The sequence below is a fragment of the Anomaloglossus baeobatrachus genome, chromosome 1 (genome assembly GCF_048569485.1).
Source record: "Anomaloglossus baeobatrachus isolate aAnoBae1 chromosome 1, aAnoBae1.hap1, whole genome shotgun sequence".
NCBI lineage: Eukaryota > Metazoa > Chordata > Amphibia > Anura > Aromobatidae > Anomaloglossus > Anomaloglossus baeobatrachus.
In genome coordinates, this window is record NC_134353.1 from 934,499,383 (window position 1) to 934,521,412 (window position 22,030).

The 22,030-nt window shown below is 52.4% G+C and overlaps 2 protein-coding genes and 1 non-coding gene across 7 annotated transcripts in view; all 3 read left to right on the plus strand.

The window, feature by feature from the left end:
- The window catches only part of SUB1 (SUB1 regulator of transcription), a 502,862-nt gene that overhangs the window by 318,278 nt on the left and 162,554 nt on the right, over positions 1–22,030 (plus strand). The window lies entirely within an intron of this gene.
- ZFR (zinc finger RNA binding protein) overlaps positions 681–22,030 on the plus strand; it is a 113,098-nt gene continuing 91,748 nt past the window's right edge. For 3 of the 5 annotated variants that reach the window (XM_075328195.1, XM_075328204.1, XM_075328224.1), the window contains exons 1-6: positions 681–839; positions 6,418–6,499; positions 14,665–14,947; positions 15,033–15,177; positions 17,204–17,449; positions 19,518–19,762. In XM_075328195.1, the coding sequence (XP_075184310.1) occupies positions 803–839; positions 6,418–6,499; positions 14,665–14,947; positions 15,033–15,177; positions 17,204–17,449; positions 19,518–19,762 (1,038 nt within the window). In that variant the 5' untranslated portion in view covers positions 681–802. The remainder of the gene's footprint in view (positions 840–6,417; positions 6,500–14,664; positions 14,948–15,032; positions 15,178–17,203; positions 17,450–19,517; positions 19,763–22,030) is intronic. The other 2 variants (XM_075328210.1, XM_075328215.1) reach the window with 1 other exon arrangement.
- On the plus strand, positions 6,551–6,684 carry LOC142258764 (small nucleolar RNA SNORA66). The gene has a single exon (XR_012727865.1). It is a non-coding gene; the product is annotated as a small nucleolar RNA SNORA66 (small nucleolar RNA).

The following is a 22,030-nucleotide window of genomic DNA, read 5'->3' on the forward strand; positions in this document are numbered from 1 at the left end:
TCTGGCGGCCCTCCCGGGTGGGGGGGCCCCTCTGGCGGCCCTCCCGGGTGGGGGGGCCCCTCTGGCGGCCCTCCCGGGTGGGGGCCCCCCTGCTTTTTTTCTCTGCTGATTTATGAGAATAGACCACATCAGAGTTGATTGTGTCAAAGGAGCTGTAAAAGCCAAACTGCAACATTTTTAATGACATCTCTTTACGAAAATTATTTTCATCCCCCAAATACATGTATGTAAGTTCAAAAAAAAAGTCCACAAAGGTGGGCTATCATATATATGTGAGTAGGTGGAAGCAGCGGTGCTCTATGTTGCGTCGTCTCGTGATGGTACTTTGCCATCTCTCCTTCCGCCGTGGTTCGGCAGCGGCTCCCTCGCGGTCGGTGACGGCTCCGATGACCTTGTGTGACCCTTGTGGGGGGCACAGTCCGCTTAGTGTCTGAGCTGGTAATGAAGGCCGTGTTCCTGATTGCATCATTAGCGATGTGACTGTCTTGTTTGTGCCGCGCTCGCTTTGTCATTTGCTTTCTTGATTGAGTCGGAGCCGTGTGACCTTCTCCTGGCAGAGCTGTGAGGAGAGGCTGCATCTCCAGATCTGTGCCGCCTCCATCCGCAGCGCTGAGCAGGCAGCAGACGGCAGATTACAGTAAGCCGCTTGCCGCCCTCTCTCCTGGAATCTCGTCTCCCTGTAATTGAATCTGTTCCTTTCCTTGCAGGTTTTTCGCACAGAACCCGTGACTTCTCACTCCGGTCCGTGTGAGTTATGACCAGGCTTTGAAATTGTCTAGCTTGATACCAGAAAGAAGAACCCATGATTCCTATATGCCCTGTAGTTTCATTCACCTATGGTAAGTACATGGCGGCCTCACGTGTTGTGTGCTTGTCCTGGGCCCTGTGCGGCTTCTTCTCGTGTAGCAGATAGTCTTCACATGTGTGAATGAGGCCTTTTCAGAAAACTTTTCAGTGTTTTTAGGTTGTGGTGAAAACATGCAGATGCAGGTTTTTGTTTTCTTTTCTTTCCCTCTATTGCTTGAATTGTGCCCTTTTTTGGGGGTAAAATGTCGCACAAGCCTTTTAAGTACCGTATTTTTCGGATTATCACGCACTTTTCCTCAATAATTTGGAAGGAAAATGAGTGGTGCAGTTTATAATCCAAATGTTGCTTACTGGGGATGGACAGGGGACACAGGAGCAATGCTGCGGGGGCTGTGCTGGGGTTGTGGGGCAAGGGCGCTTTGCTGTGCTGGAGCTGTGCTGGGCAGGGGCTTCAGTCGCCATCCTGAAAATGTTGGCGGTGCGGACTTCAAAATAACAGCGCCCAGAGTTAGAGGATGCTCACATGGAGCGCTCGGCTCAAGATTTCTTCTGCCCCACTTCCGGGTGCTATTTTCCTTAAGTCTGCTGCTGGGATATCCATGGCTGGAGGCAGTGTGTGCGCAGATGAAATCTTGAGTCTAAAGCTCTATCTGTGCACGTGCCGACTCCGCAGCCCCAGCCCAGGGCCCTCGGCCCGCAGCCCCAGCCCAGGGCCCTCGGCCCGCAGCCCCAGCCCAGGGCCCTCGGCCCGCAGCCCCAGCCCAGGGCCCTCGGCCCGCAGCCCCAGCCCAGGGCCCTCGGCCCGCAGCCCCAGCCCAGGGCCCTCGGCCCGCAGCCCCAGCCCAGGGCCCTCGGCCCGCAGCCCCAGCCCAGGGCCCTCGCCCCAGCCCAGGGCCCTCGGCCCGCAGCCCCAGCCCAGGGCCCTCGGCCCGCAGCCCCAGCCCAGGGCCCTCGGCCCGCAGCCCCAGCCGAGGGCCCTCGGCCCGCAGCCCCAGCCCAGGGCCCTCGGCCCGCAGCCCCAGCCCAGGGCCCTCGGCCCGCAGCCCCAGCCCAGGGCCCTCGGCCCGCAGCCCCAGCCCAGGGCCCTCGGCCCGCAGCCCCAGCCCAGGGCCCTCGGCCCGCAGCCCCAGCCCAGGGCCCTCGGCCCGCAGCCCCAGCCCAGGGCCCTCGGCCCGCAGCCCCAGCCCAGGGCCCTCGGCCCGCAGCCCCAGCCCAGGGCCCTCGGCCCGCAGCCCCAGCCCAGGGCCCTCGGCCCGCAGCCCCAGCCCAGGGCCCTCGGCCCGCAGCCCCAGCCCAGGGCCCTCGGCCCGCAGCCCAGGGCCCTCGGCCCGCAGCCCCAGCCCAGGGCCCTCGGCCCGCAGCCCCAGCCCAGGGCCCTCGGCCCGCAGCCCCAGCCCAGGGCCCTCGGCCCGCAGCCCCAGCCCAGGGCCCTCGGCCCGCAGCCCCAGCCCAGGGCCCTCGGCCCCAGCCCAGGGCCCTCGGCCCTCGGCCCCAGCCCAGGGCCCTCGGCCCCAGCCCAGGGCCCTCGGCCCTCGGCCCCAGCCCAGGGCCCTCGGCCCTCGGCCCCAGCCCAGGGCCCTCGGCCCGCAGCCCCAGCCCAGGGCCCTCGGCCCGCAGCCCCAGCCCAGGGCCCTCGGCCCGCAGCCCCAGCCCAGGGCCCTCGGCCCGCAGCCCCAGCCCAGGGCCCTCGGCCCGCAGCCCCAGCCCAGGGCCCTCGGCCCGCAGCCCCAGCCCAGGGCCCTCGGCCCGCAGCCCCAGCCCAGGGCCCTCGGCCCGCAGCCCCAGCCCAGGGCCCTCGGCCCGCAGCCCCAGCCCAGGGCCCTCGGCCCGCAGCCCCAGCCCAGGGCCCTCGGCCCGCAGCCCCAGCCCAGGGCCCTCGGCCCGCAGCCCCAGCCCAGGGCCCTCGGCCCGCAGCCCCAGCCCAGGGCCCTCGGCATTGCCCTATTCCACCACCACCTCTGCTGCCCACTCCTGATAAGACACCACTGGATTGTAAGACAGATTCCATTTTTTTATACATTTTTTTATTCCCTCTAAATTTGTGGTGCGTTTTATAATGTGGGACGTCTTATAATCCAAAAAATACGCCAAGTTTTAACATATTAAATGTGTTTTTGGATGTTCTAAAAATAAAAGTGCAGCTTTTGTTTGCTTTCTAGATACTGGAGTATAGTATGTATGAGAAATATAGTGACATTTAAAAAAAAAAAAAAAAGTCTCAAATGATGAAGTGGACACAAACCTCTGAAGGTTTGTCAAAGCTACATAAGAGAGACACGAACGAAAAAACAAGCGCAAAAATAATGCAAAAGACACAGCGAAGTGCAGACAAAATTAATAAACTTTTGCCAAAAAAAAAACCCCAACCTGGTGAATGGGGAGGTGTGAGGCTGACATCAGTGTGAGGAGAGCAGCAGCCAGCGCTTCTGCCCCCTTTTTTTTTAGGCTTGGTGAGGATTTTGACCCCTTCAGCCCCGTGGAATAAGGCTATGTAATGTGTCACCAATTTTCCAAAAGTGCAGTTATATTTTCCTTTACCATGGACACTTGATGTAGTAGCAGGGAAGCCGAAAAGTGGACCCTCCTCTCCCCCGGGACCTGCACGTGGACTAATGCAATCAATTTTGAAAGATTGCAAAATTGTCATAATACTGTGAAGTAGAAAATGTCCCGTGAGCCTCAATATTGATATAATGTAAATTTTTCTTACCAAAATGTTCTGTCCGTCGGTGATTGGTGCAGTTGTGCCGGCGCTGTGTAAAGCTGGTGCAGCGTTTCCTCTCGCACCCCAATGTGCACGGCTTAATGGTGCAAATATTAAGCTCTGGAATCAGGAGATGCAACATATCATGTAGTATCCTTCTAAAATGTGTCCTCGCACCCGTCGTACTTGCCGTGCCGTCTGCTGCCTTAAGGCTACGGGCCCACAACACAGTGAGTTTGACTTGCGTTTTTGTGGAGGGGATTAATTGATATCTCATGTTCTGTGCTTTTTTTACGCTGTGTAATCTCGCCAGCATTTGTCCAGTCTGCATCATGTCAATCTCTCTTGCGGAGATACTGAATCTTCTGTGCAGAATTTCCCCATAGACTTGCATTAGATGTGGAAAATCAGCAAAAGAGCGCACACACGTTCATCAAAAACGCACATAAAGAACGTCAATTCCAGGAGGTTTCAAAAACAAAGCAACTTTATTTAAAAAAAAGAAGCACCAGAGACAAAAAAAAAGCAAGGAAACTAAGAAGCAGGAATTCTGCAGCATCAAAAACTCAACAATCCTTGATTGTGGCCTTACAGCAAGGCTGGTTACAGGGGCAGGATGGCTTCTTTATATAATTTATTTTTTATTTTTTTTTATTTACTATTTATTGAGATGTTTTTGGGCCTGGGATGTAATTCCACTTTTGTAATTTTGTTGCGGATCGTTACTGATCGTTCAGATGGACGGTGTTTGCAGTTTAGGTGAATTGTTCACATCATGATCCATCTTCAGTTTGCAGGTTAGGGGCTCTAGCAGAGGACCCAGGCATGTTGCCTATTAGTGCTGTGTCCAGAGGTGAAATATTGCACCTGCGGGGCATTACTGTACCTCCTGACACCTCTGATGCAGAGGGGTGGAGACATTAGGCATTGAGGGGCAGTGGATTGGACAGGTAAAGAGGCAACCAACCGATGCCCCGCAAGCATTGTGCCTGGTGCTATTCTGGTTAGTCGGACCTGTGCCCTATAATTGCTGAATGTCATAGCTGCACTGGCAGTACTACCACAAGCGTCTGTACACACTGGACAGCCACTTTCTTATGGCTTTTTTTTCTGTTTGGTCCTGGAGACATTCTGGAGCAGAAGATCTCTGTGCATCAGCATTTACCTACAGCTCCGGCGCCCCCTGTGCTCCCTCTCCTCCGGCGCCCCCTGTGCTCCCTCTCCTCCGGCGCCCCCTGTGCTCCCTCTCCTCCGGCGCCCCCTGTGCTCCCTCTCCTCCGGCTGTGCATGAGGGCAAAGGAGGTAACAAAAAACAATCTCATTCACTAGACTGTCCTAATGGGTCTGGTGAGGGGATGTTGGTGAAAGATTTAGCGGAAATTTTATTTCGGCAGTCAGATGTTAACAGCATACAGGGAGGGATAGGACTCGCGCTGTACAGTTTAGTGGCCGCTTCTGGGTACTGCAGATTATCTCTATTTAGGGTGAATGGCACATGGCGCAGGAGCAACCTTTAACCCTAGAACGCGCAAGCAATTCAATCTAGCATAGAAAACAAATGACCAGGAAGGCTGGCTGGCTGTCGCGGGCTGGCTGTCGCGGGCTGGCTGGCTGTCGCGGGCTGGCTGGCTGGCTGTCGCGGGCGGGCGGGCTGGCTGGCTGGCTGTCGCGGGCGGGCGGGCTGGCTGGCTGTCGCGGGCGGGCTGGCTGGCTGTCGCGGGCGGGCTGGCTGGCTGTCGCGGGCGGGCTGGCTGGCTGTCGCGCTGGCTGTCGCGGGCGGGCGGGCTGGCTGTCGCGGGCGGGCGGGCTGGCTGTCGCGGGCGGGCTGGCTGGCTGTCGCGCTGGCTGTCGCGGGCGGGCTGGCTGGCTGGCTGTCGCGGGCGGGCTGGCTGGCTGTCGCGGGCGGGCGGGCTGGCTGGCTGTCGCGGGCGGGCGGGCTGGCTGGCTGTCGCGGGCGGGCGGGCTGGCTGGCTGGCTGGCTGGCTGGCTGTCGCGGGCGGGCGGGCTGGCTGGCTGGCTGTCGCGGGCTGGCTGGCTGGCTGTCGCGGGCGGGCGGGCTGGCTGTCGCGGGCGGGCGGGCTGGCTGTCGCGGGCGGGCGGGCTGGCTGGCGCGGGCGGGCGGGCTGGCTGGCTGGCGCGGGCTGGCTGGCTGACGCGGGCGGGCTGGCTGGCTGGCTGACGCGGGCGGGCGGGCTGGCTGGCGCGGGCTGGCTGGCTGTCGCGGGCGGGCGGGCTGGCTGGCTGGCTGGCTGGCTGTCGCGGGCGGGCTGGCTGGCTGGTTGGCGCCGGCGGGCTGTCGCTGGCGGGCAGGGTTGTGGGTGGGCTTGGCTGGCTGTCGCCCTGTCTGACGCCCACTCGCTTTCGCTCTCCTGAAGCCTCAAAGTTCATTAGAGATCACATCTCATAAGTCATGTTATCAGCGCGCCTCCTCCCCCTCTCCGCACAGCAACCTCTGCACAGGTCACGGAGCATGCCCACCACACTCCTCAGCCATGTCCAGATCATTTTTTTTATGACTGACTGTTGTAAAGCAAATCTCTGAACTGTGACCCTCAGCTTAGCCAAGATGGCCGCCCATAATCGTGTGCAAAAAAACTACCATCGGAAAATAAAAATAGATTAAAAAAGGGGACTTGATCAGTATAGTCATAAAAACCATGTCTGCGTGCTGCATTCAGATGGTTGGCGTTCTGGAGGCTGGATCGGCCTCCGGCTGTAATGTGGAGGCCGCGGGTTTGTTGCTTCGTCACTTGCAGGAGATGATAGAATATCCTGCAGGATCCGGTGTGACGAGCCGACGTCTCGCTCCGTCCTGCGCCTTCATCTCTTTTCTCTATGTATTGTGTATCCTCTGGTCAGAAGACTGATGGAATATTTCTATTTCTTTTTTTTTTCTTCCAAATCAGTGCCCAGCCGGCTGGGTGAAGAAGCCAAAATGGCTACTGGCAACTATTTTGGATTTACCCACGGCGGTGCAGCTCAGTACAGGTAAGAGATTTGCTCTGTTCTGAACGTTGTGAACTTGTCGGTAAATTTGTCTTGCAAACAAGATCACTGGCCCGGTATATTGTTGCTGAAGCGAGGGGAACATGTTTGCTAGATTAAATGTGGCTGTAGAAGCGCCTGACCCTGATATACAGGACTGCGGTCGTAGCTTCTATGCCAGGACATGGTGCAAGATTCGTCATCCATTAGCAATGTCTTTTTTTCTGACTTATTCTGGTGGGACGATGGTGGCTTTTTTTTTATACACCTTAAAAGGGTTGTCCACTACTTTTTTATATTGCTGGCCTATCCTTGGGATAGGTCATCAATGTTTGATCTGACGTGGTCCGACCTCCGCCGATCAGCTGTCCTTGGTGTCTGTGGCAGTAGACTGATGGAAATGGTTAGTTATGGAGCTGCCCCATCTTCTGATGGTGGCCGCATCCGCCTCCCATTCAAATCAATAGGCGGCAGATGTGTAGTACCCGGCTGCTATCAGAAGACTGGGCAGATCTCTAACTGTGCTTTTCTGACCACCTGCTGCTACCGGCACTGATAACGCCTTATCTATGCGGGTGCCAGATGTCGGACCCTGGACAAATCAGACATTGACCCATCCGAAGGATATGCCATCAATGTTGAAGTACTGGGCAACCTCTTTAGTGAGAAGATCTGCATGATGACGAGGCAGCAGTAATTTGAGCACCAAATGTCTGTTTATAGGGTGAAAAGTAGTCACTGTGCTGTTTGTGATCATGGTGTTATACCACACTGAATATAGACCAAAAAAAGCTAAGGAGAGAGATTAGAAAGAACATAATAGACAAAAATGTAAAGGCTATCAGACATCTTCAAACAGCTCAACGGTTCTGTTACGACAGTTGCACAGATTATTCAGAGGTTTAAAGGGGTTGTCCAGTTTGTTCACTCTGTGACTGGAGGCTTGTGAATCCTCGCAGGATCGCTGGTGTCGGCGCTGATACTAAGCAGTCATGTATGTGACTAGAGATGCGCGGCCTCGCTCACTATACCCCCCCCTAAGCATCCAGTGTAGCAGAAGATATCAAGTGATGAACTTGGCCAGGAAGTAGGAAGCCCTTGACTGTAATTGTAGCGACCTGCAAAACTGTGCACGCAGCGCTGACCTTGAGCTATTCTAGACGGAGAATCCATTTAGAAGCTGCTCGTCGTCCCTTTGGGTATTTAGTTTCCTTCTCTACTGCTGTTGGTTATTTAGGCTGCGTGCCGCACCTCCTGAGGTTGCGTGCTCCTTTCAATGCTTAAAGGGAATATGTCAACAAATATTACCTATTGTTTAAAGGGGGCCTGTCAGGTGGGAAAATACTCTTAACCTGCAGATATGGGGTTAATCTGCAGGTTAATCGCATTCTGGACCTTGCCGGGGCCTGCATATAAACTGCAGCTGGAAGGAAATGAACTTTAATCCCCCCGGCAGTGTTCCGGTTTCAGTCATGGAAGTGGCGCAGGTTCAGTCACTGACTGACAGCGGGTTCTAATGCCGAATGGCTGTCAGTGAGTGTCAGGGCACAGTTAGCCTAAGTTCACACAGGGCATCTTTTGCTGCGTTTTTGGTGCGTTTTTGAGGTCACAAAATTGCAATAAAATGCATAAATTTCCTTCTCCCGACAAAGTCTGAGTTTTCGACTTTGTTGTTCACACTGGGCACCTTTTGTTGGCTGCATCTTGGCTGCGTTTTTCAAGATGCAGCATGTCAATTCTTTGTGTTCTTACTGTGTTTTTGAGCCCTTCCAGTCAATAGATTTCACTCAAAAAAACGCATTGGGCAAAACGCAGTAAAAACGCGTTGCGTTTTTGATGTGTTTCTGCCGTGGTGCGTTTTTGGTGGATTTTAAGATGCACTGACAAAAAAAGATGTGAACATAGCCTTATAGCTGCCACTCTCCATACAGCGTAGTGACTGAAATCGGGCCGGCTCCTCCTCCTTGACTAGTCGTCCTGGCAACATTCTGGTTTAATGTGCAGGCACCAGGCACTTTCAGGCTGCTATTCACATGTAATTTATTGTTGCTGCTCCTAGGAGTACAGTTTTGTTTGTGTTTTTTTTTCTGTTTTTTAATCCACTATTTGGTTTGAGGTAAATGGATTTTTAATTGGTGCTAATTCTTATGGTCTGTACTAAAGGGGTGTTTTTCACAGGGTAATTGCAGAGCAGCCTAAAGATACGCCCCTGAGGATCCGGCGAGCCACGTCCCCTTGTAAAGACCATAAGAATGAGCACAAACCATAACTCCCGTATGTCTCTGGTATAGGGGGATGAAAAAAAAATAAGATTTATCTAGGAGCAAAAACTTTTTACTTTTGATCCACTGAAAAATCCTCTGTTAAAAGTAAGAAAATGTACAAACACATCTGCTCACCGCCAGTGTGGGCCCCGCTCTGCCTTTTGGCCCCGCTCTGCCTTTTGGCCCCGCTCTGCCTTTTGGCCCCGCTCTGCCTTTTGGCCCCGCTCTGCCTTTTGGCCCCGCTCTGCCTTTTGGCCCCGCTCTCTTCAGAAGTAAACCCCAAAGACATGTCCTTATCAGCAGACAGCACTAAAATGGACAGAGACCGTGTGCATGTGCGCAGCCACCATGTCTCCATTCTGTACCTGTATGCGGCTTGTAGCAGTCGGTGTTCTCTGCTGTTCAGGATCTGGAGGATATCCCCTTTGTTCCTGGGATATCTCGCCTTCTATTCCCTCTTCAGCACTTGTTGTAATGTGCCAGGTTGTGATATCACTCACATCATTAGCGTTATCACATTAGCGGAGAACAGGCTGCTGACTGCAGACTCACCAGGGTAATGGAGGAATCCCTTTCCCTGATATTCTTGAGCTGATGTAGGGGGACCTATAGTCTACTATGCATCCTACAGACGGATCTGTATTGAAAGCCTCAGGACGTTCCTGTCTTGCCTCCGGAGATTTCTGCGTTGTCGCTCGGGACGTTCTTGTCTTTGCTGCAGAGATCTCTGCGTTGTTGCTCAGAACATTCCTGTCTTCGCTACGGAGATGTTCACGGTGTTGCTCAGGACGTACTTGTCTTTACTCCAGAGATCTCCGCTGTGTCACTCAGAACGAACCTGTCTTTTTCCTCCGGAGATCTCCGCGGTGTCACTTGAGACGTTCCTGTCTTTCCTCCGGAGATCTCCGTGGTGTCGCTTGAGACGTTCCTGTCTTTCCTCCGGAGATCTCCGTGGTGTCGCTTAAGACATTCTCTGCGCTGTTGCTCGGGATGTTCTAGTCTTTCCTCCGGAGATCTGTGGTGTTGCTCGGGACGTTCCTGTCTTTCTTCCGGAGATCTCTGCAGTGTCGCTCAGGACGTTCCGGTCTTTCCTCTGGAGATCTCTGTGGTGTTGCTCAGGATGTTCCTGTCTTTCTTTCCTCTGGAGATCTCCACTGTGTCGCTCGGGACTTTCCTGTCTTTCCTCCGGAAATCTCTGGGGTGTTGTTTAGGACGTTCCTGACTTTCCTCTGGAGATCTCCGCTGTGTCGCTCGGGACGTTCCTGTCTTTCCTCCGAAAATCTCTGGGGTGTCGTTTAGGACGTTCCTGACTTTCCTCTGGAGATCTCCGCTCTGTCGCTCGGGACGTTCCTGTCTTTCCTTTGGAGATCTCCGCTGTGTCGCTCGGGTCGTTCCTGTCTTTCCTCTGGAGAGATCTGCGGTGTTGCTCGGGTCGTTCTCGTCTTTCCTCCGGAGATCTGCGCTGTGTCGCTCGGGACGTTTCTGTCTTTCCTCTGGAGAGATCTGCGGTGTTGTTCGGGATGTTCTCGTCTTTCCTCTGGAGATCTCTGCGGTGTCGCTCGGGTCGTTCTCGTCTTTCCTCTGGAGATCTCTGCGGTGTTGCTCGGGTCGTTCTCGTCTTTCCTCCGGAGATCTGCGCTGTGTCTCTCGGGACGTTTGTCTTTCCTCTGGAGAGATCTGCGGTGTTGCTCGGGTCGTTCTCGTCTTTCCTCTGGAGATCTCTGCGGTGTTGCTCGGGTCGTTCTCGTCTTTCCTCCGGAGATCTGCGCTGTGTCGCTCGGGACGTTTCTGTCTTTCCTCTGGAGAGATCTGCGGTGTTGCTCGGGTCGTTCTCGTCTTTCCTCCGGAGATCTGCGCTGTGTCGCTCGGGTCGTTCTCGTCTTTCCTCTGGAGATCTCTGCGGTGTTGCTCGGGTCGTTCTCGTCTTTCCTCCGGAGATCTGCGCTGTGTCGCTCGGGTCGTTCTCGTCTTTCCTCTGGAGATCTCTGCGGTGTTGCTCGGGTCGTTCTCGTCTTTCCTCCGGAGAGATCTGCGGTGTCGCTCGGGATGTTCTCATCTTTCCTCTGGAGATCTCTGCAGTGTCGCTCGGGGTCGTTCCTGTCTTTCCTCTGGAGATCTCTGCGGTGTCGCTCAGGTCGTTCTCGTCTTTCCTCTGGAGATCTCTGCGGTGTTGCTCGGGTCGTTCTCGTCTTTCCTCTGGAGATCTCTGCGGTGTTGCTCGGGTCGTTCTCGTCTTTCCTCCGGAGATCTGCGCTGTGTCGCTCGGGTCGTTCTCGTCTTTCCTCTGGAGATCTCTGCGGTGTTGCTCGGGTCGTTCCTGTCTTTCCTCTGGAGATCTCTGCGGTGTCGCTCGGGTCGTTCCTGTCTTTCCTCCGGAAATCTCTGCGGTGGTGTTTAGGACGTTCCTGACTTTCCTCTGGAGATCTCCGCTGTGTCGCTCGGGACGTTCCTGTCTTTCCTTTGGAGATCTCCGCTGTGTCGCTCGGGTCGTTCCTGTCTTTCCTCTGGAGATCTCCGCTGTGTCGCTCGGGTCGTTCCTGTCTTTCCTCTGGAGAGATCTGCGGTGTTGCTCGGGTCGTTCTCGTCTTTCCTCCGGAGATCTGCGCTGTGTCGCTCGGGACGTTTCTGTCTTTCCTCTGGAGAGATCTGCGGTGTTGTTCGGGATGTTCTCGTCTTTCCTCTGGAGATCTCTGCGGTGTCGCTCGGGTCGTTCTCGTCTTTCCTCTGGAGATCTCTGCGGTGTTGCTCGGGTCGTTCTCTTCTTTCCTCCGGAGATCTGCGCTGTGTCGCTCGGGACGTTTCTGTCTTTCCTCTGGAGATCTCTGCGGTGTTGCTCGGGTCGTTCTCGTCTTTCCTCCGGAGATCTGCGCTGTGTCGCTCGGGTCGTTCTCGTCTTTCCTCTGGAGATCTCTGCGGTGTTGCTCGGGTCGTTCTCGTCTTTCCTCCGGAGATCTGCGCTGTGTCGCTCGGGACGTTTGTCTTTCCTCTGGAGAGATCTGCGGTGTTGCTCGGGTCGTTCTCGTCTTTCCTCTGGAGAGATCTGCGGTGTTGCTCGGGATGTTCTCATCTTTCCTCTGGAGATCTCTGCAGTGTCGCTCGGGGTCGTTCCTGTCTTTCCTCTGGAGATCTCTGCAGTGTCGCTCGGGGTCGTTCTCGTCTTTCCTCTGGAGATCTCTGCGGTGTTGCTCGGGTCGTTCTCGTCTTTCCTCCGGAGATCTGCGCTGTGTCGCTCGGGACGTTTGTCTTTCCTCTGGAGAGATCTGCGGTGTTGCTCGGGATGTTCTCATCTTTCCTCTGGAGATCTCTGCAGTGTCGCTCGGGGTCGTTCCTGTCTTTCCTCTGGAGATCTCTGCGGTGTTGCTCGGGTCGTTCTCGTCTTTCCTCTGGAGATCTCTGCGGTGTTGCTCGGGTCGTTCTCGTCTTTCCTCCGGAGATCTGCGCTGTGTCGCTCGGGTCGTTCTCGTCTTTCCTCTGGAGATCTCTGCGGTGTTGCTCGGGTCGTTCCTGTCTTTCCTCTGGAGATCTCTGCGGTGTCGCTCGGGTCGTTCCTGTCTTTCCTCCGGAAATCTCTGCGGTGGTGTTTAGGACGTTCCTGACTTTCCTCTGGAGATCTCCGCTGTGTCGCTCGGGACGTTCCTGTCTTTCCTTTGGAGATCTCCGCTGTGTCGCTCGGGTCGTTCCTGTCTTTCCTCTGGAGATCTCCGCTGTGTCGCTCGGGTCGTTCCTGTCTTTCCTCTGGAGAGATCTGCGGTGTTGCTCGGGTCGTTCTCGTCTTTCCTCCGGAGATCTGCGCTGTGTCGCTCGGGACGTTTGTCTTTCCTCTGGAGAGATCTGCGGTGTTGTTCGGGATGTTCTCGTCTTTCCTCTGGAGATCTCTGCGGTGTCGCTCGGGTCGTTCTCGTCTTTCCTCTGGAGATCTCTGCGGTGTTGCTCGGGTCGTTCTCTTCTTTCCTCCGGAGATCTGCGCTGTGTCGCTCGGGACGTTTCTGTCTTTCCTCTGGAGATCTCTGCGGTGTTGCTCGGGTCGTTCTCGTCTTTCCTCCGGAGATCTGCGCTGTGTCGCTCGGGTCGTTCTCGTCTTTCCTCTGGAGATCTCTGCGGTGTTGCTCGGGTCGTTCTCGTCTTTCCTCCGGAGATCTGCGCTGTGTCGCTCGGGACGTTTGTCTTTCCTCTGGAGAGATCTGCGGTGTTGCTCGGGTCGTTCTCGTCTTTCCTCTGGAGAGATCTGCGGTGTTGCTCGGGATGTTCTCATCTTTCCTCTGGAGATCTCTGCAGTGTCGCTCGGGGTCGTTCCTGTCTTTCCTCTGGAGATCTCTGCAGTGTCGCTCGGGGTCGTTCTCGTCTTTCCTCTGGAGATCTCTGCGGTGTTGCTCGGGTCGTTCTCGTCTTTCCTCCGGAGATCTGCGCTGTGTCGCTCGGGACGTTTGTCTTTCCTCTGGAGAGATCTGCGGTGTTGCTCGGGATGTTCTCATCTTTCCTCTGGAGATCTCTGCAGTGTCGCTCGGGGTCGTTCCTGTCTTTCCTCTGGAGATCTCTGCGGTGTTGCTCGGGTCGTTCTCGTCTTTCCTCTGGAGATCTCTGCGGTGTTGCTCGGGTCGTTCTCGTCTTTCCTCCGGAGATCTGCGCTGTGTCGCTCGGGTCGTTCTCGTCTTTCCTCTGGAGATCTCTGCGGTGTTGCTCGGGTCGTTCCTGTCTTTCCTCTGGAGATCTCTGCGGTGTCGCTCGGGTCGTTCCTGTCTTTCCTCCGGAGATCTGCGCTGTGTCGCTCGGGTCGTTCTCGTCTTTCCTCTGGAGAGATCTGCGGTGTTGCTCGGGTCGTTCTCGTCTTTCCTCTGGAGAGATCTGCGGTGTTGCTTGGGTCGTTCTCGTCTTTCCTCTGGAGATCTCTGCGGTGTCGCTCGGGTCGTTCTCGTCTTTCCTCTGGAGATCTCTGCGGTGTTGCTCGGGTCGTTCTCGTCTTTCCTCTGGAGATCTCTGCGGTGTCGCTCGGGACGTTCCTGTCTTTCCTCTGGAGATCTCTGCGGTGTTGCTCGGGACGTTCCTGTCTTTCCTCCGGAGATCTGCGCTGTGTTGCTCAGGACCCTCTTTTCCTGTGCTACGTCTTGTAGTTGCTGACAGGACCCCCGCACTTTGTACAGACCAGGCCACTCCTAGTTACTCAGCCTGATTAATATTGTGCTGTCCTTCTTATGTTAATGGGGTCCGGTCTTGTAATCGTTTTTCCCTATTTTGTGGTTTACAGCAACAAAATGTTCAAAACTTACCAAATATGTGTAATTTGCTGTAAAACCAAAGCAGAACCACACGTAGCAGATGTTTGTTCATTGGGGGTTGGAGGGGATGTCACATATGGAGGCTTAAAGGATTTATTCTCAAAATTAAAAGGGATCGGTGATAACTCGAGGGTTGGTGATAATCCGTCCACTGGGAAATGCCTGGTCAGGATGGAGTAGTGTCCACGCACGCTCCATTCATTCTTTTTGGGACGTCCAGAGATGTCCTGTGGAAAATGAATGGGGTGATGGTACACGTGTGCGTTCACAACTCAATTCTCATAAGGCATCTCAGTGCTGCTATTGCCAAAAAACGTTATCGGGGGTCTGAAACGCCCAATTAGGATCAAGCTGTGGCTGTACTTGCACTACATTGCTTCACTCATTGTCTCTAGGACTGCCAGAGATGGCCGTACCCCGGCAATGACGTAGGTATAGGTAGTGACCTCGGGGGTAGCTGCTGCTCAGTTGACACTGACCCAAAATGTTGGGTCCTCCTGCCGCAGACAGTGAGCTCATCCGATTTGGCTCCGTGTCCGCAGGAGGCAGAGCTCCCGGTTTTAGTCTTGGCACGTCTTCTGTCATCTACCTGCTACCACTAATCTCTCCTCCATGTTTTCTGTATCCGCAGCCAGCAGCCAGCATCAGGAGTTGCCTATTCCCACCCAACAACCGTGGGTAGTTACACTGTGCATCAGGCTCCTGTAGCCGCTCACACGGTCACAGCGGCGTATGCCCCCGCAGCAGCCACCGTGGCCGTAGCTCGACCTGCACCAGTCGCCGTGGCCGCCGCTGCCACCGCGGCAGCTTACGGTGGCTATCCTACGGCTCATACCGCCACAGACTACGGCTACACACAGCGGCAGCAAGAGGCTCCACCACCGCCTCCCCCTGTGACCACACAGAACTACCAGGTACTGTAACAATGGTGTGCCACTCGCCCTGCACTTGTACAATATTCACTTAACATCATTACAATTTTATTTTTTTCTCCTTCAGGACACGTATTCTTACGTAAGGTCCACGGCGCCGGCTGTGGCATACGACAGCAAGCAGTACTACCAGCAGCCGACTGCCACTGCTGCAGCCGTAGCCGCTGCTGCCCAGCCCCAGCCGTCCGTGGCGGAGTCCTACTACCAAACAGGTAGGTCATTTTGTCATTTCCTTTGGGGCATAGTAATGAAGTGTTAAATGGGTTGTCTGGGGTTTTACAAATGTCGCAAAGACCAGTGAATTTTGTAAAAAAGAAACCTGCACTCCACCAGCAAGGCTTTGATAGTCCTTGCTGCTTTTGGTTTCCTTACCTGCAGCGCAGATATCACATTAAACACGTGACTAGTGCTGCCAATCACAGGCTGCAGCAGTCACCTATGAGTGCCTATTAATAAAGGTTAGGTTCCCGAAAAATTAGAGATTACCTTGTCGTTGGTTTTCGGGCTATTTGCGTTGATCAATGCATTTGCTAAACATCTCTACTACTTTCAAATATTCATAGCAGTTTTCTAATACCATTTTTCATGTATTTCATTTTTTCCAGATATCTAAATGTATTGTTCATAGTATCCCTATAGCAGTAATGCTTTACCATTTTTCATGTTTTTATTTTTATAGTGGTTAGTGTGCAGTTTATTATCTTTATTATAGTTATGTATTTTTAGGCTAGCACCTAATTCACACACATAGGTGTTCCAGTCAATCTTTTTTCTGATTACCATGTATGAGTGCCCTCCTATCTGCAGGGTAGTAAACACAGACCATAGCGCTGATGATGGAGATGCAGCTATTGGTATTGTGCGGGGTTGGTGGGGGAGTTTAAAGCGCTCAAATCACCAGGATTTTCCTATATAGGCTAAACCCAGTGCTATACTGGCACGATCAGGCTGATTCTATACATACCTTTAGTTGTCAGCTAGGATATACAGGCTTTGAAACAAGCGAGTAAAGTTTGTAAAATGAGCAGCTTTTTGATTGGTAGCAGCTGCCGATCAGGTGATTGCTGGGGTGGGTATTCATTGTGATTCCCGCTCCCCTGCCTGTCCGTCCTCCCTGTTATTTATGCTAATTCTATTATAAAAGCGTTTTTACTTTGTGACTAGAAGGACCTGTGCCGATGTCGTACCCATGTCACCAGAAGGGGCGGTACTTCAGACAACAGAAAAATGTTGCTTCCTGGTATCACCTATGTTGGCTGAGGCCCCGCCCCTTCTGGTCACATGGGTATGACATCAGCACAGGTCCTTTTTTTTTTTTTTTTTTTTAAACTATTTTTTCATTAGAATATAAAATCATATCACAACATCGCTTAGTAAAACAATTCTATAATAGAATTAGCATAAATAACGGGGAGGACGGACAGGCAGGGGGCCGGGAATCCCTATGAATACCCACCCCAGCTATTGGCTGATTGGCAGCTGCCATTCACAAAGCTGCTCATTTTACTTCTGTTTCAAAACCTATACATCCTAGCTGAGCACTATAGGTATGTATAGAATCAGCCTGATAGTACCCAGTATAGCACTGGCTTTAGGTTATATAGGAAAGTCCTGGTGATTAGTACCACTTTAACAACTTTCCCGCTGTTTTAGTCTTCTAAGACACAAGGGGTTAAATTGAAGGCAATGTTGGAAAATGAGCAAAGAAGAATTAAGGAGATTGATCCGGGCAAAATGAAAAGTTCATAGTAAAAAATGCCCAAAAAAAAAGGTACTGACACCCACCAGTGAAGGCCGCTCCGGGGTCTGCGCCTACATAGGATGGGGAAACTATGGGACTGGTGAACCCTTTTCATTTTGCCTGAATTGCCCATTGACGGCTGGATTCACATGTCTGTGTTTCACGGTGCGTGATTTATGACATTGCACTCCACACACGGACTGTGAAACCTTTTGTGTTTTCTTTGCACACTTCCCAATGATATCTGCACACCGATGGCGCATACTGTGTGGTTTTGAGTAGGAGAAATAATGACTTAATATATTTATTAAGAACGGTTTATCTGGTCAGAGATAATCCTCTATGATCTTTTGGCCAGTGGTGTAAAATATTATGGCGATTTGATGGTGGGGATTTGTAGAGATATTTAGTTATAAGTTTATAAGTCGTTACCCAGAATTCAGCCACTAAACCACCTTGTTTTCTGCAATACATCTCTTCTTCCTCTTGTGTACCAGCTCCTTTCGCCTTGTCTCTTCCAGTTGCCCCCAAGGCTGGCTACAGCCAGGGTGCCGCACAGTACACGCAAGCGCAACAGACTCGTCAAGTGACGGCCATCAAGCCGGCCAACCCCAGCCCGGCCACAACCACCTTCTCCATATACCCTGTATCCTCCACTGTGCAACCTGTCGCCGCTGCGGCCACCGTGGTACCGTCATACACGCAGAGCGCCACCTACAGCACAACTGCTGTCACCTACTCTGGTGAGTAACACTTCTAAGGAGAAGTCACAAAATCTGAGCCCCAGCACCAGAGGACTAGACCCCCAACACCCCGAGTTTATAGGTCTTCTACAACCCCTGGCAAAAATTATGATGGACTCACCTGTCTCTCAGTTGTTTACTTTTGGTTAAAAAAAAAAAGCAGATCACAGACATGGCACTAAACTCATTTCAATTGGAAACTTTCTGGCTTTAAGAAACACTAAAAAAATCATAAAAACATAATGGGCTAGCCAGTAACGGGGGGGAAGGGGAATTATGGAATCACTCTATGAGGAAAAAAAATATGTAATTGCTCAGTACATTTTCATTCCCAAAATGAACACCTGCATCAAATAAGATCTGCTCGTTAGTCTGCATCTAAAAAGGGGTGATCACACCTTGGAGAGCTGTTGCACCAAGTGGACTGACATGAATCATGGCTCCAACACGAGAGATGTCAATTGAAACAAAGGAGAGGATTATCAAACTCTTGAAAGAGGGTAAATCATCACACAATGTTGCAAAAGATGTTGGTTGTTCATAGTCAGCTGTGTCTAAAATCTGTACCAAATACAAACAACATGGGAAGGTTGTTAAAGGCAAACCTACTGGTAGACCAAGGAAGAAATCAAAGCGAGAAGACAGGAAACTTAAAGCAATATGTCTCCAAAACAGGAAATGCACAACAAAACAAATGAGGAACGAATGGGAGGAAACTGGAGTCAATGTCTGTGACCGAACTGTAAGAAACCACCTAAAGGAAATTTGATTTACATACAGAAGAGCTAAACAATATAAAGAAGACTTCAACACAAAGAAGGGAATTTTACAGGATAGGTATAAAAGGCTTTATTAATATGCAAGAATTAAAACCAATTCATTTACATAAATACAATAATGGTATTTCAAAAAGTCCTAAAAAGTGTGACCGACAACTGTAAGAGGTGGGTGGGCGGGCTTAAACCAACGCTGAAGTTACATCACGCTACTACACTGCTAGGGTCAACCCTCCCAACAATCGGACTAGCCAAATGGCTGAAGTATAAGTCCTAGCGGGAGAAGGAGAGAGCGGAGAGGCATATTACCGTTCAAAAGTGACAGCGCCAGAACAAGCAGGCGGTTAGCAGGAGCCCCCAGAGACACCAGACGTATGTTTCGCAGTGCTATGCTGGCTTAATCATATAAAGACTGCCTCAAGAGACCATGTCAATTTTCAGTCATTGATGATATGGGGCTGCATTTTAAGTAAAGGCACTGGGGAGATGGCTGTCATTACATCTTCAATAAATGCCCAAGTTTACATTGACATTTTGGACACTTTTCTTATCCCATCAATTGAAAGGATGTTTGTGGATGATGAAATAATTTATCAAGATGATTCATCGTGCCATAGAGCAAAAACTGTGAAAACATTCCTTGAAAGAAGACGCATAAGGTCAATGTCATGGCCTGCAAATGGTCCGGATCTCAATCCAATTGAAAATCTTTGGTGGAAGTTGAAGAAAATGGTCCATGACAAGGCTCCAACCTGCAAAGCTGATCTGGCAACAGCAATCGGAGAAACTTGGAGCCTGATTGATGAAGAAGACTGACTGTCACTCATTAAGTCCATGCCTCAGAGTCTGCAAGCTGCTATAAAAGCCAGAGGTGGTGCAACGCAATACTAGTGCTGTATTGGAGAGTTCTTTGTTTGTTTTTCATGATTTTAGAATTTTTCCCTCATAATTGAGTGATTCCATAATTTTCCCCCGTTTGGTCTTGAAAAGTGACAGTTACCGGCTAGCACATTTGTTTTCATGATTTTTTTTTTGTGTTTCTTAAAGCCAGAAAGTTGCCATTTGAAATGACTTAAGTTTTGTGCCCTCTCTGATCTGCTTTATTTAAACAACTGAATGAACATCCTCTGAGCCAGGTGAGGCCAGAAAATTTTTGCCAGGGGTTGTAGTCTGTATCTCCTAGTAGAGCGGACAGGCACTAGATTAACGCCACTAGCGACATTTTGCTTTTTACATCCTGAATGGATCCCGTCTTTCTCCGGTAACTATTTTTCCCTCTCATTTCCCCACAGGTACGACTTACTCTGGTTATGAAGCCGCGGTGTACTCGGCCGCATCGTCCTACTATCAACAGCAGCAGCAACAGCAAAAACAAGCGGCGGCAGCAGCAGCGGCGGCAGCCACAGCAGCCTGGACCGGGTCCAACTTTACAAAAAAGGCTCCGTTTCAGAATAAGCAACTTAAGCTTAAGCAGCCTCCGAAGCCACCTCAGATCCATTACTGTGATGTCTGCAAGATTAGCTGTGCTGGACCTCAGGTGACCCTCAGATCTGCTGCATGACCTAATCTGATTTCACAGCACCATTTTATTAACACAGACATCTGTCTGGAGAAGTGCTAACCTGTATGTGCTACACGTATACATACGACCGTACTTTCTTCGGCGCTCCATTGGGAGACCCAGACGATTGGGTGTATAGCTACTGCCTCCGGAGGCCACACAAAGCATTACACTAAAAGTGTAAGGCCCCTCCCCTTCTGGCTATACACCCCCAGTGGGATCACTGGCTCACCAGTTTTCTGCTTTGTGCGAAGGAGGTCAGACATCCACGCATAGCTCCACTGTTTAGTCAGCAGTAGCTGCTGACTATGTCGGATGGAAGAAAAGTGGGCCCATATGGGGTCCCCAGCATGCTCCCTTCTCACCCCACTTGCGGTTTGTAAGGTTGAGGTACCCATTGCGGGTACGGAGGCTGGAGCCCACATGCTGTTTTCCTTCCCCATCCCCCCTCAGGGCTCTGGGCGAAGTGGGATCTTACCGGTCTCCAGGCACTGAGACCGGGCTCCATCCACAGACCCAGGGAACCTGCTGGATATGGAGCTGAGTATCGTCAGGGACAGGCCCTGCTACATTAAGGTACTCTGTGTCCCCGGGCAAGCGCGCACACACACACACCAGCATTGCTGGGAGTGTTAGTACGCCGGGGACAACAGCGCGGAGCGCTCGTGCTATTATTCACTACAGCTTTGCTGAGTGACTTTATGTATTGGGAACTGCCGCGCCGGCCGTTGCTGGGTGTTTTTGACATTGTGGCGCGGCTGGGACTTGTGGTGCGCCGGGGACTTCCGCGCTGGCCGTGCACATGGACGGCCGCGCTTATTACTCGAGTCCCCGGCTTTGCGGCCTAGTTTTCGTTTCGTTCCCGCCTCCAGCCCTGCCAGTCAGGGGAGAGGCGGGACGCTGTACAGACAGTCAGCGCCGAGGGCTGGAGTCTGCTTTGCATTCTCCAGCCCCCTTCACTGGACACAGTGGGACGCCAGTTTCCCGCTCTTGTCTGGGGCACGCCCACGGCACGCAGTCCGAGCTGGGGAACGGAGACATGCTCTGGGCAACAACACAGGGCTCTGGCGACCACACACCCGCGTTATAGGCGGGCGGTAAGCAGCACCTGAAGTGCTGACCCCACTAAATACCGAAGTGTCCATTTGTATTTTATGCTTGTATGCTATACACTGCACTGTAGGTCGCTATCTTTGGCTATATGCCCTTCTAGATGGCGAGACAACAGCAGCGAAAACGCAAGGGTGCTAAGGCACAGGTTTTCTAGGCTGCTTGTATTGCATGGCTGAAGTGTTCATTTGTACTTATGCTTGTATGCTATACATTGCACTGTACGGTCGCTACTCTTGGCTATATTCTCCTAGAGGGCTGGACAACAGCAGCAAAAAAGCATGGGTGCCAAGGCACGGGCTTTCTATGCTGCTTGTATTGCATGTGCTGAAGTGTTTATGCTTGTATGCTATACATTGCATAGATGACTAGAATACAGCAGCAAAAAAGCAACACAGGCTTTCTATGCTGCTTTTCCTGCATGTGATACTGTTCCACCGGCAGGTTCCACTGACCCCCATTGTGTGCAATGCTCCCCTGTAGCACTTGGTCAGCCGGGGTCTCTACTAGAGGTGGCCAAAGGAACCACCTGTGAACCCTGTCCATGGACAGGGACGGAGATTGTCATGGGATGGAGACTTTGCAGTCCAGACAGGCCATGGGCAATCTTGATTAATGCTCCCTGGCCACCCTCATTTGGAACGCACTCAGTGCTCCGGGGGGGTCCCAGGCATTCCAGGGTGAAGGCTCTGACACGGACGGCAGTCCCAGACAGCCTAAGCTAGCTCGCTGGGTGCGGCACTCTGCTTCATCACTGGTCAAGGTCCCTGCAGGACGACTCTCTGTATGATGAGGCAGACGTAGCTGATCAGGGCTTTGGTCCTGACACCGCTCTCAATCCGGATACACCGGATGGTGACGCCATAGTGAATGATCTTATAGCGTCCATCAATGGAATGTTGCATATTTCTCCCTCAGCTCCCCCAGTGGAGGAGTCAGCTTCACAGCAGGAGAAATCCTTTTTCAGTACTCATGCATAGATTGAGTACTTTTTCTGGCCACGCTGACTTCAGAGACGCAGTTCAGAAACACCACGCTTACCAGATAAACGTTTTCTCCAAACGTATTAAGGATGCACGTTATCCCTTTACCCTGACGTGGTAAAGCACTGGACCCAGGGTCCAAAGGTGGATC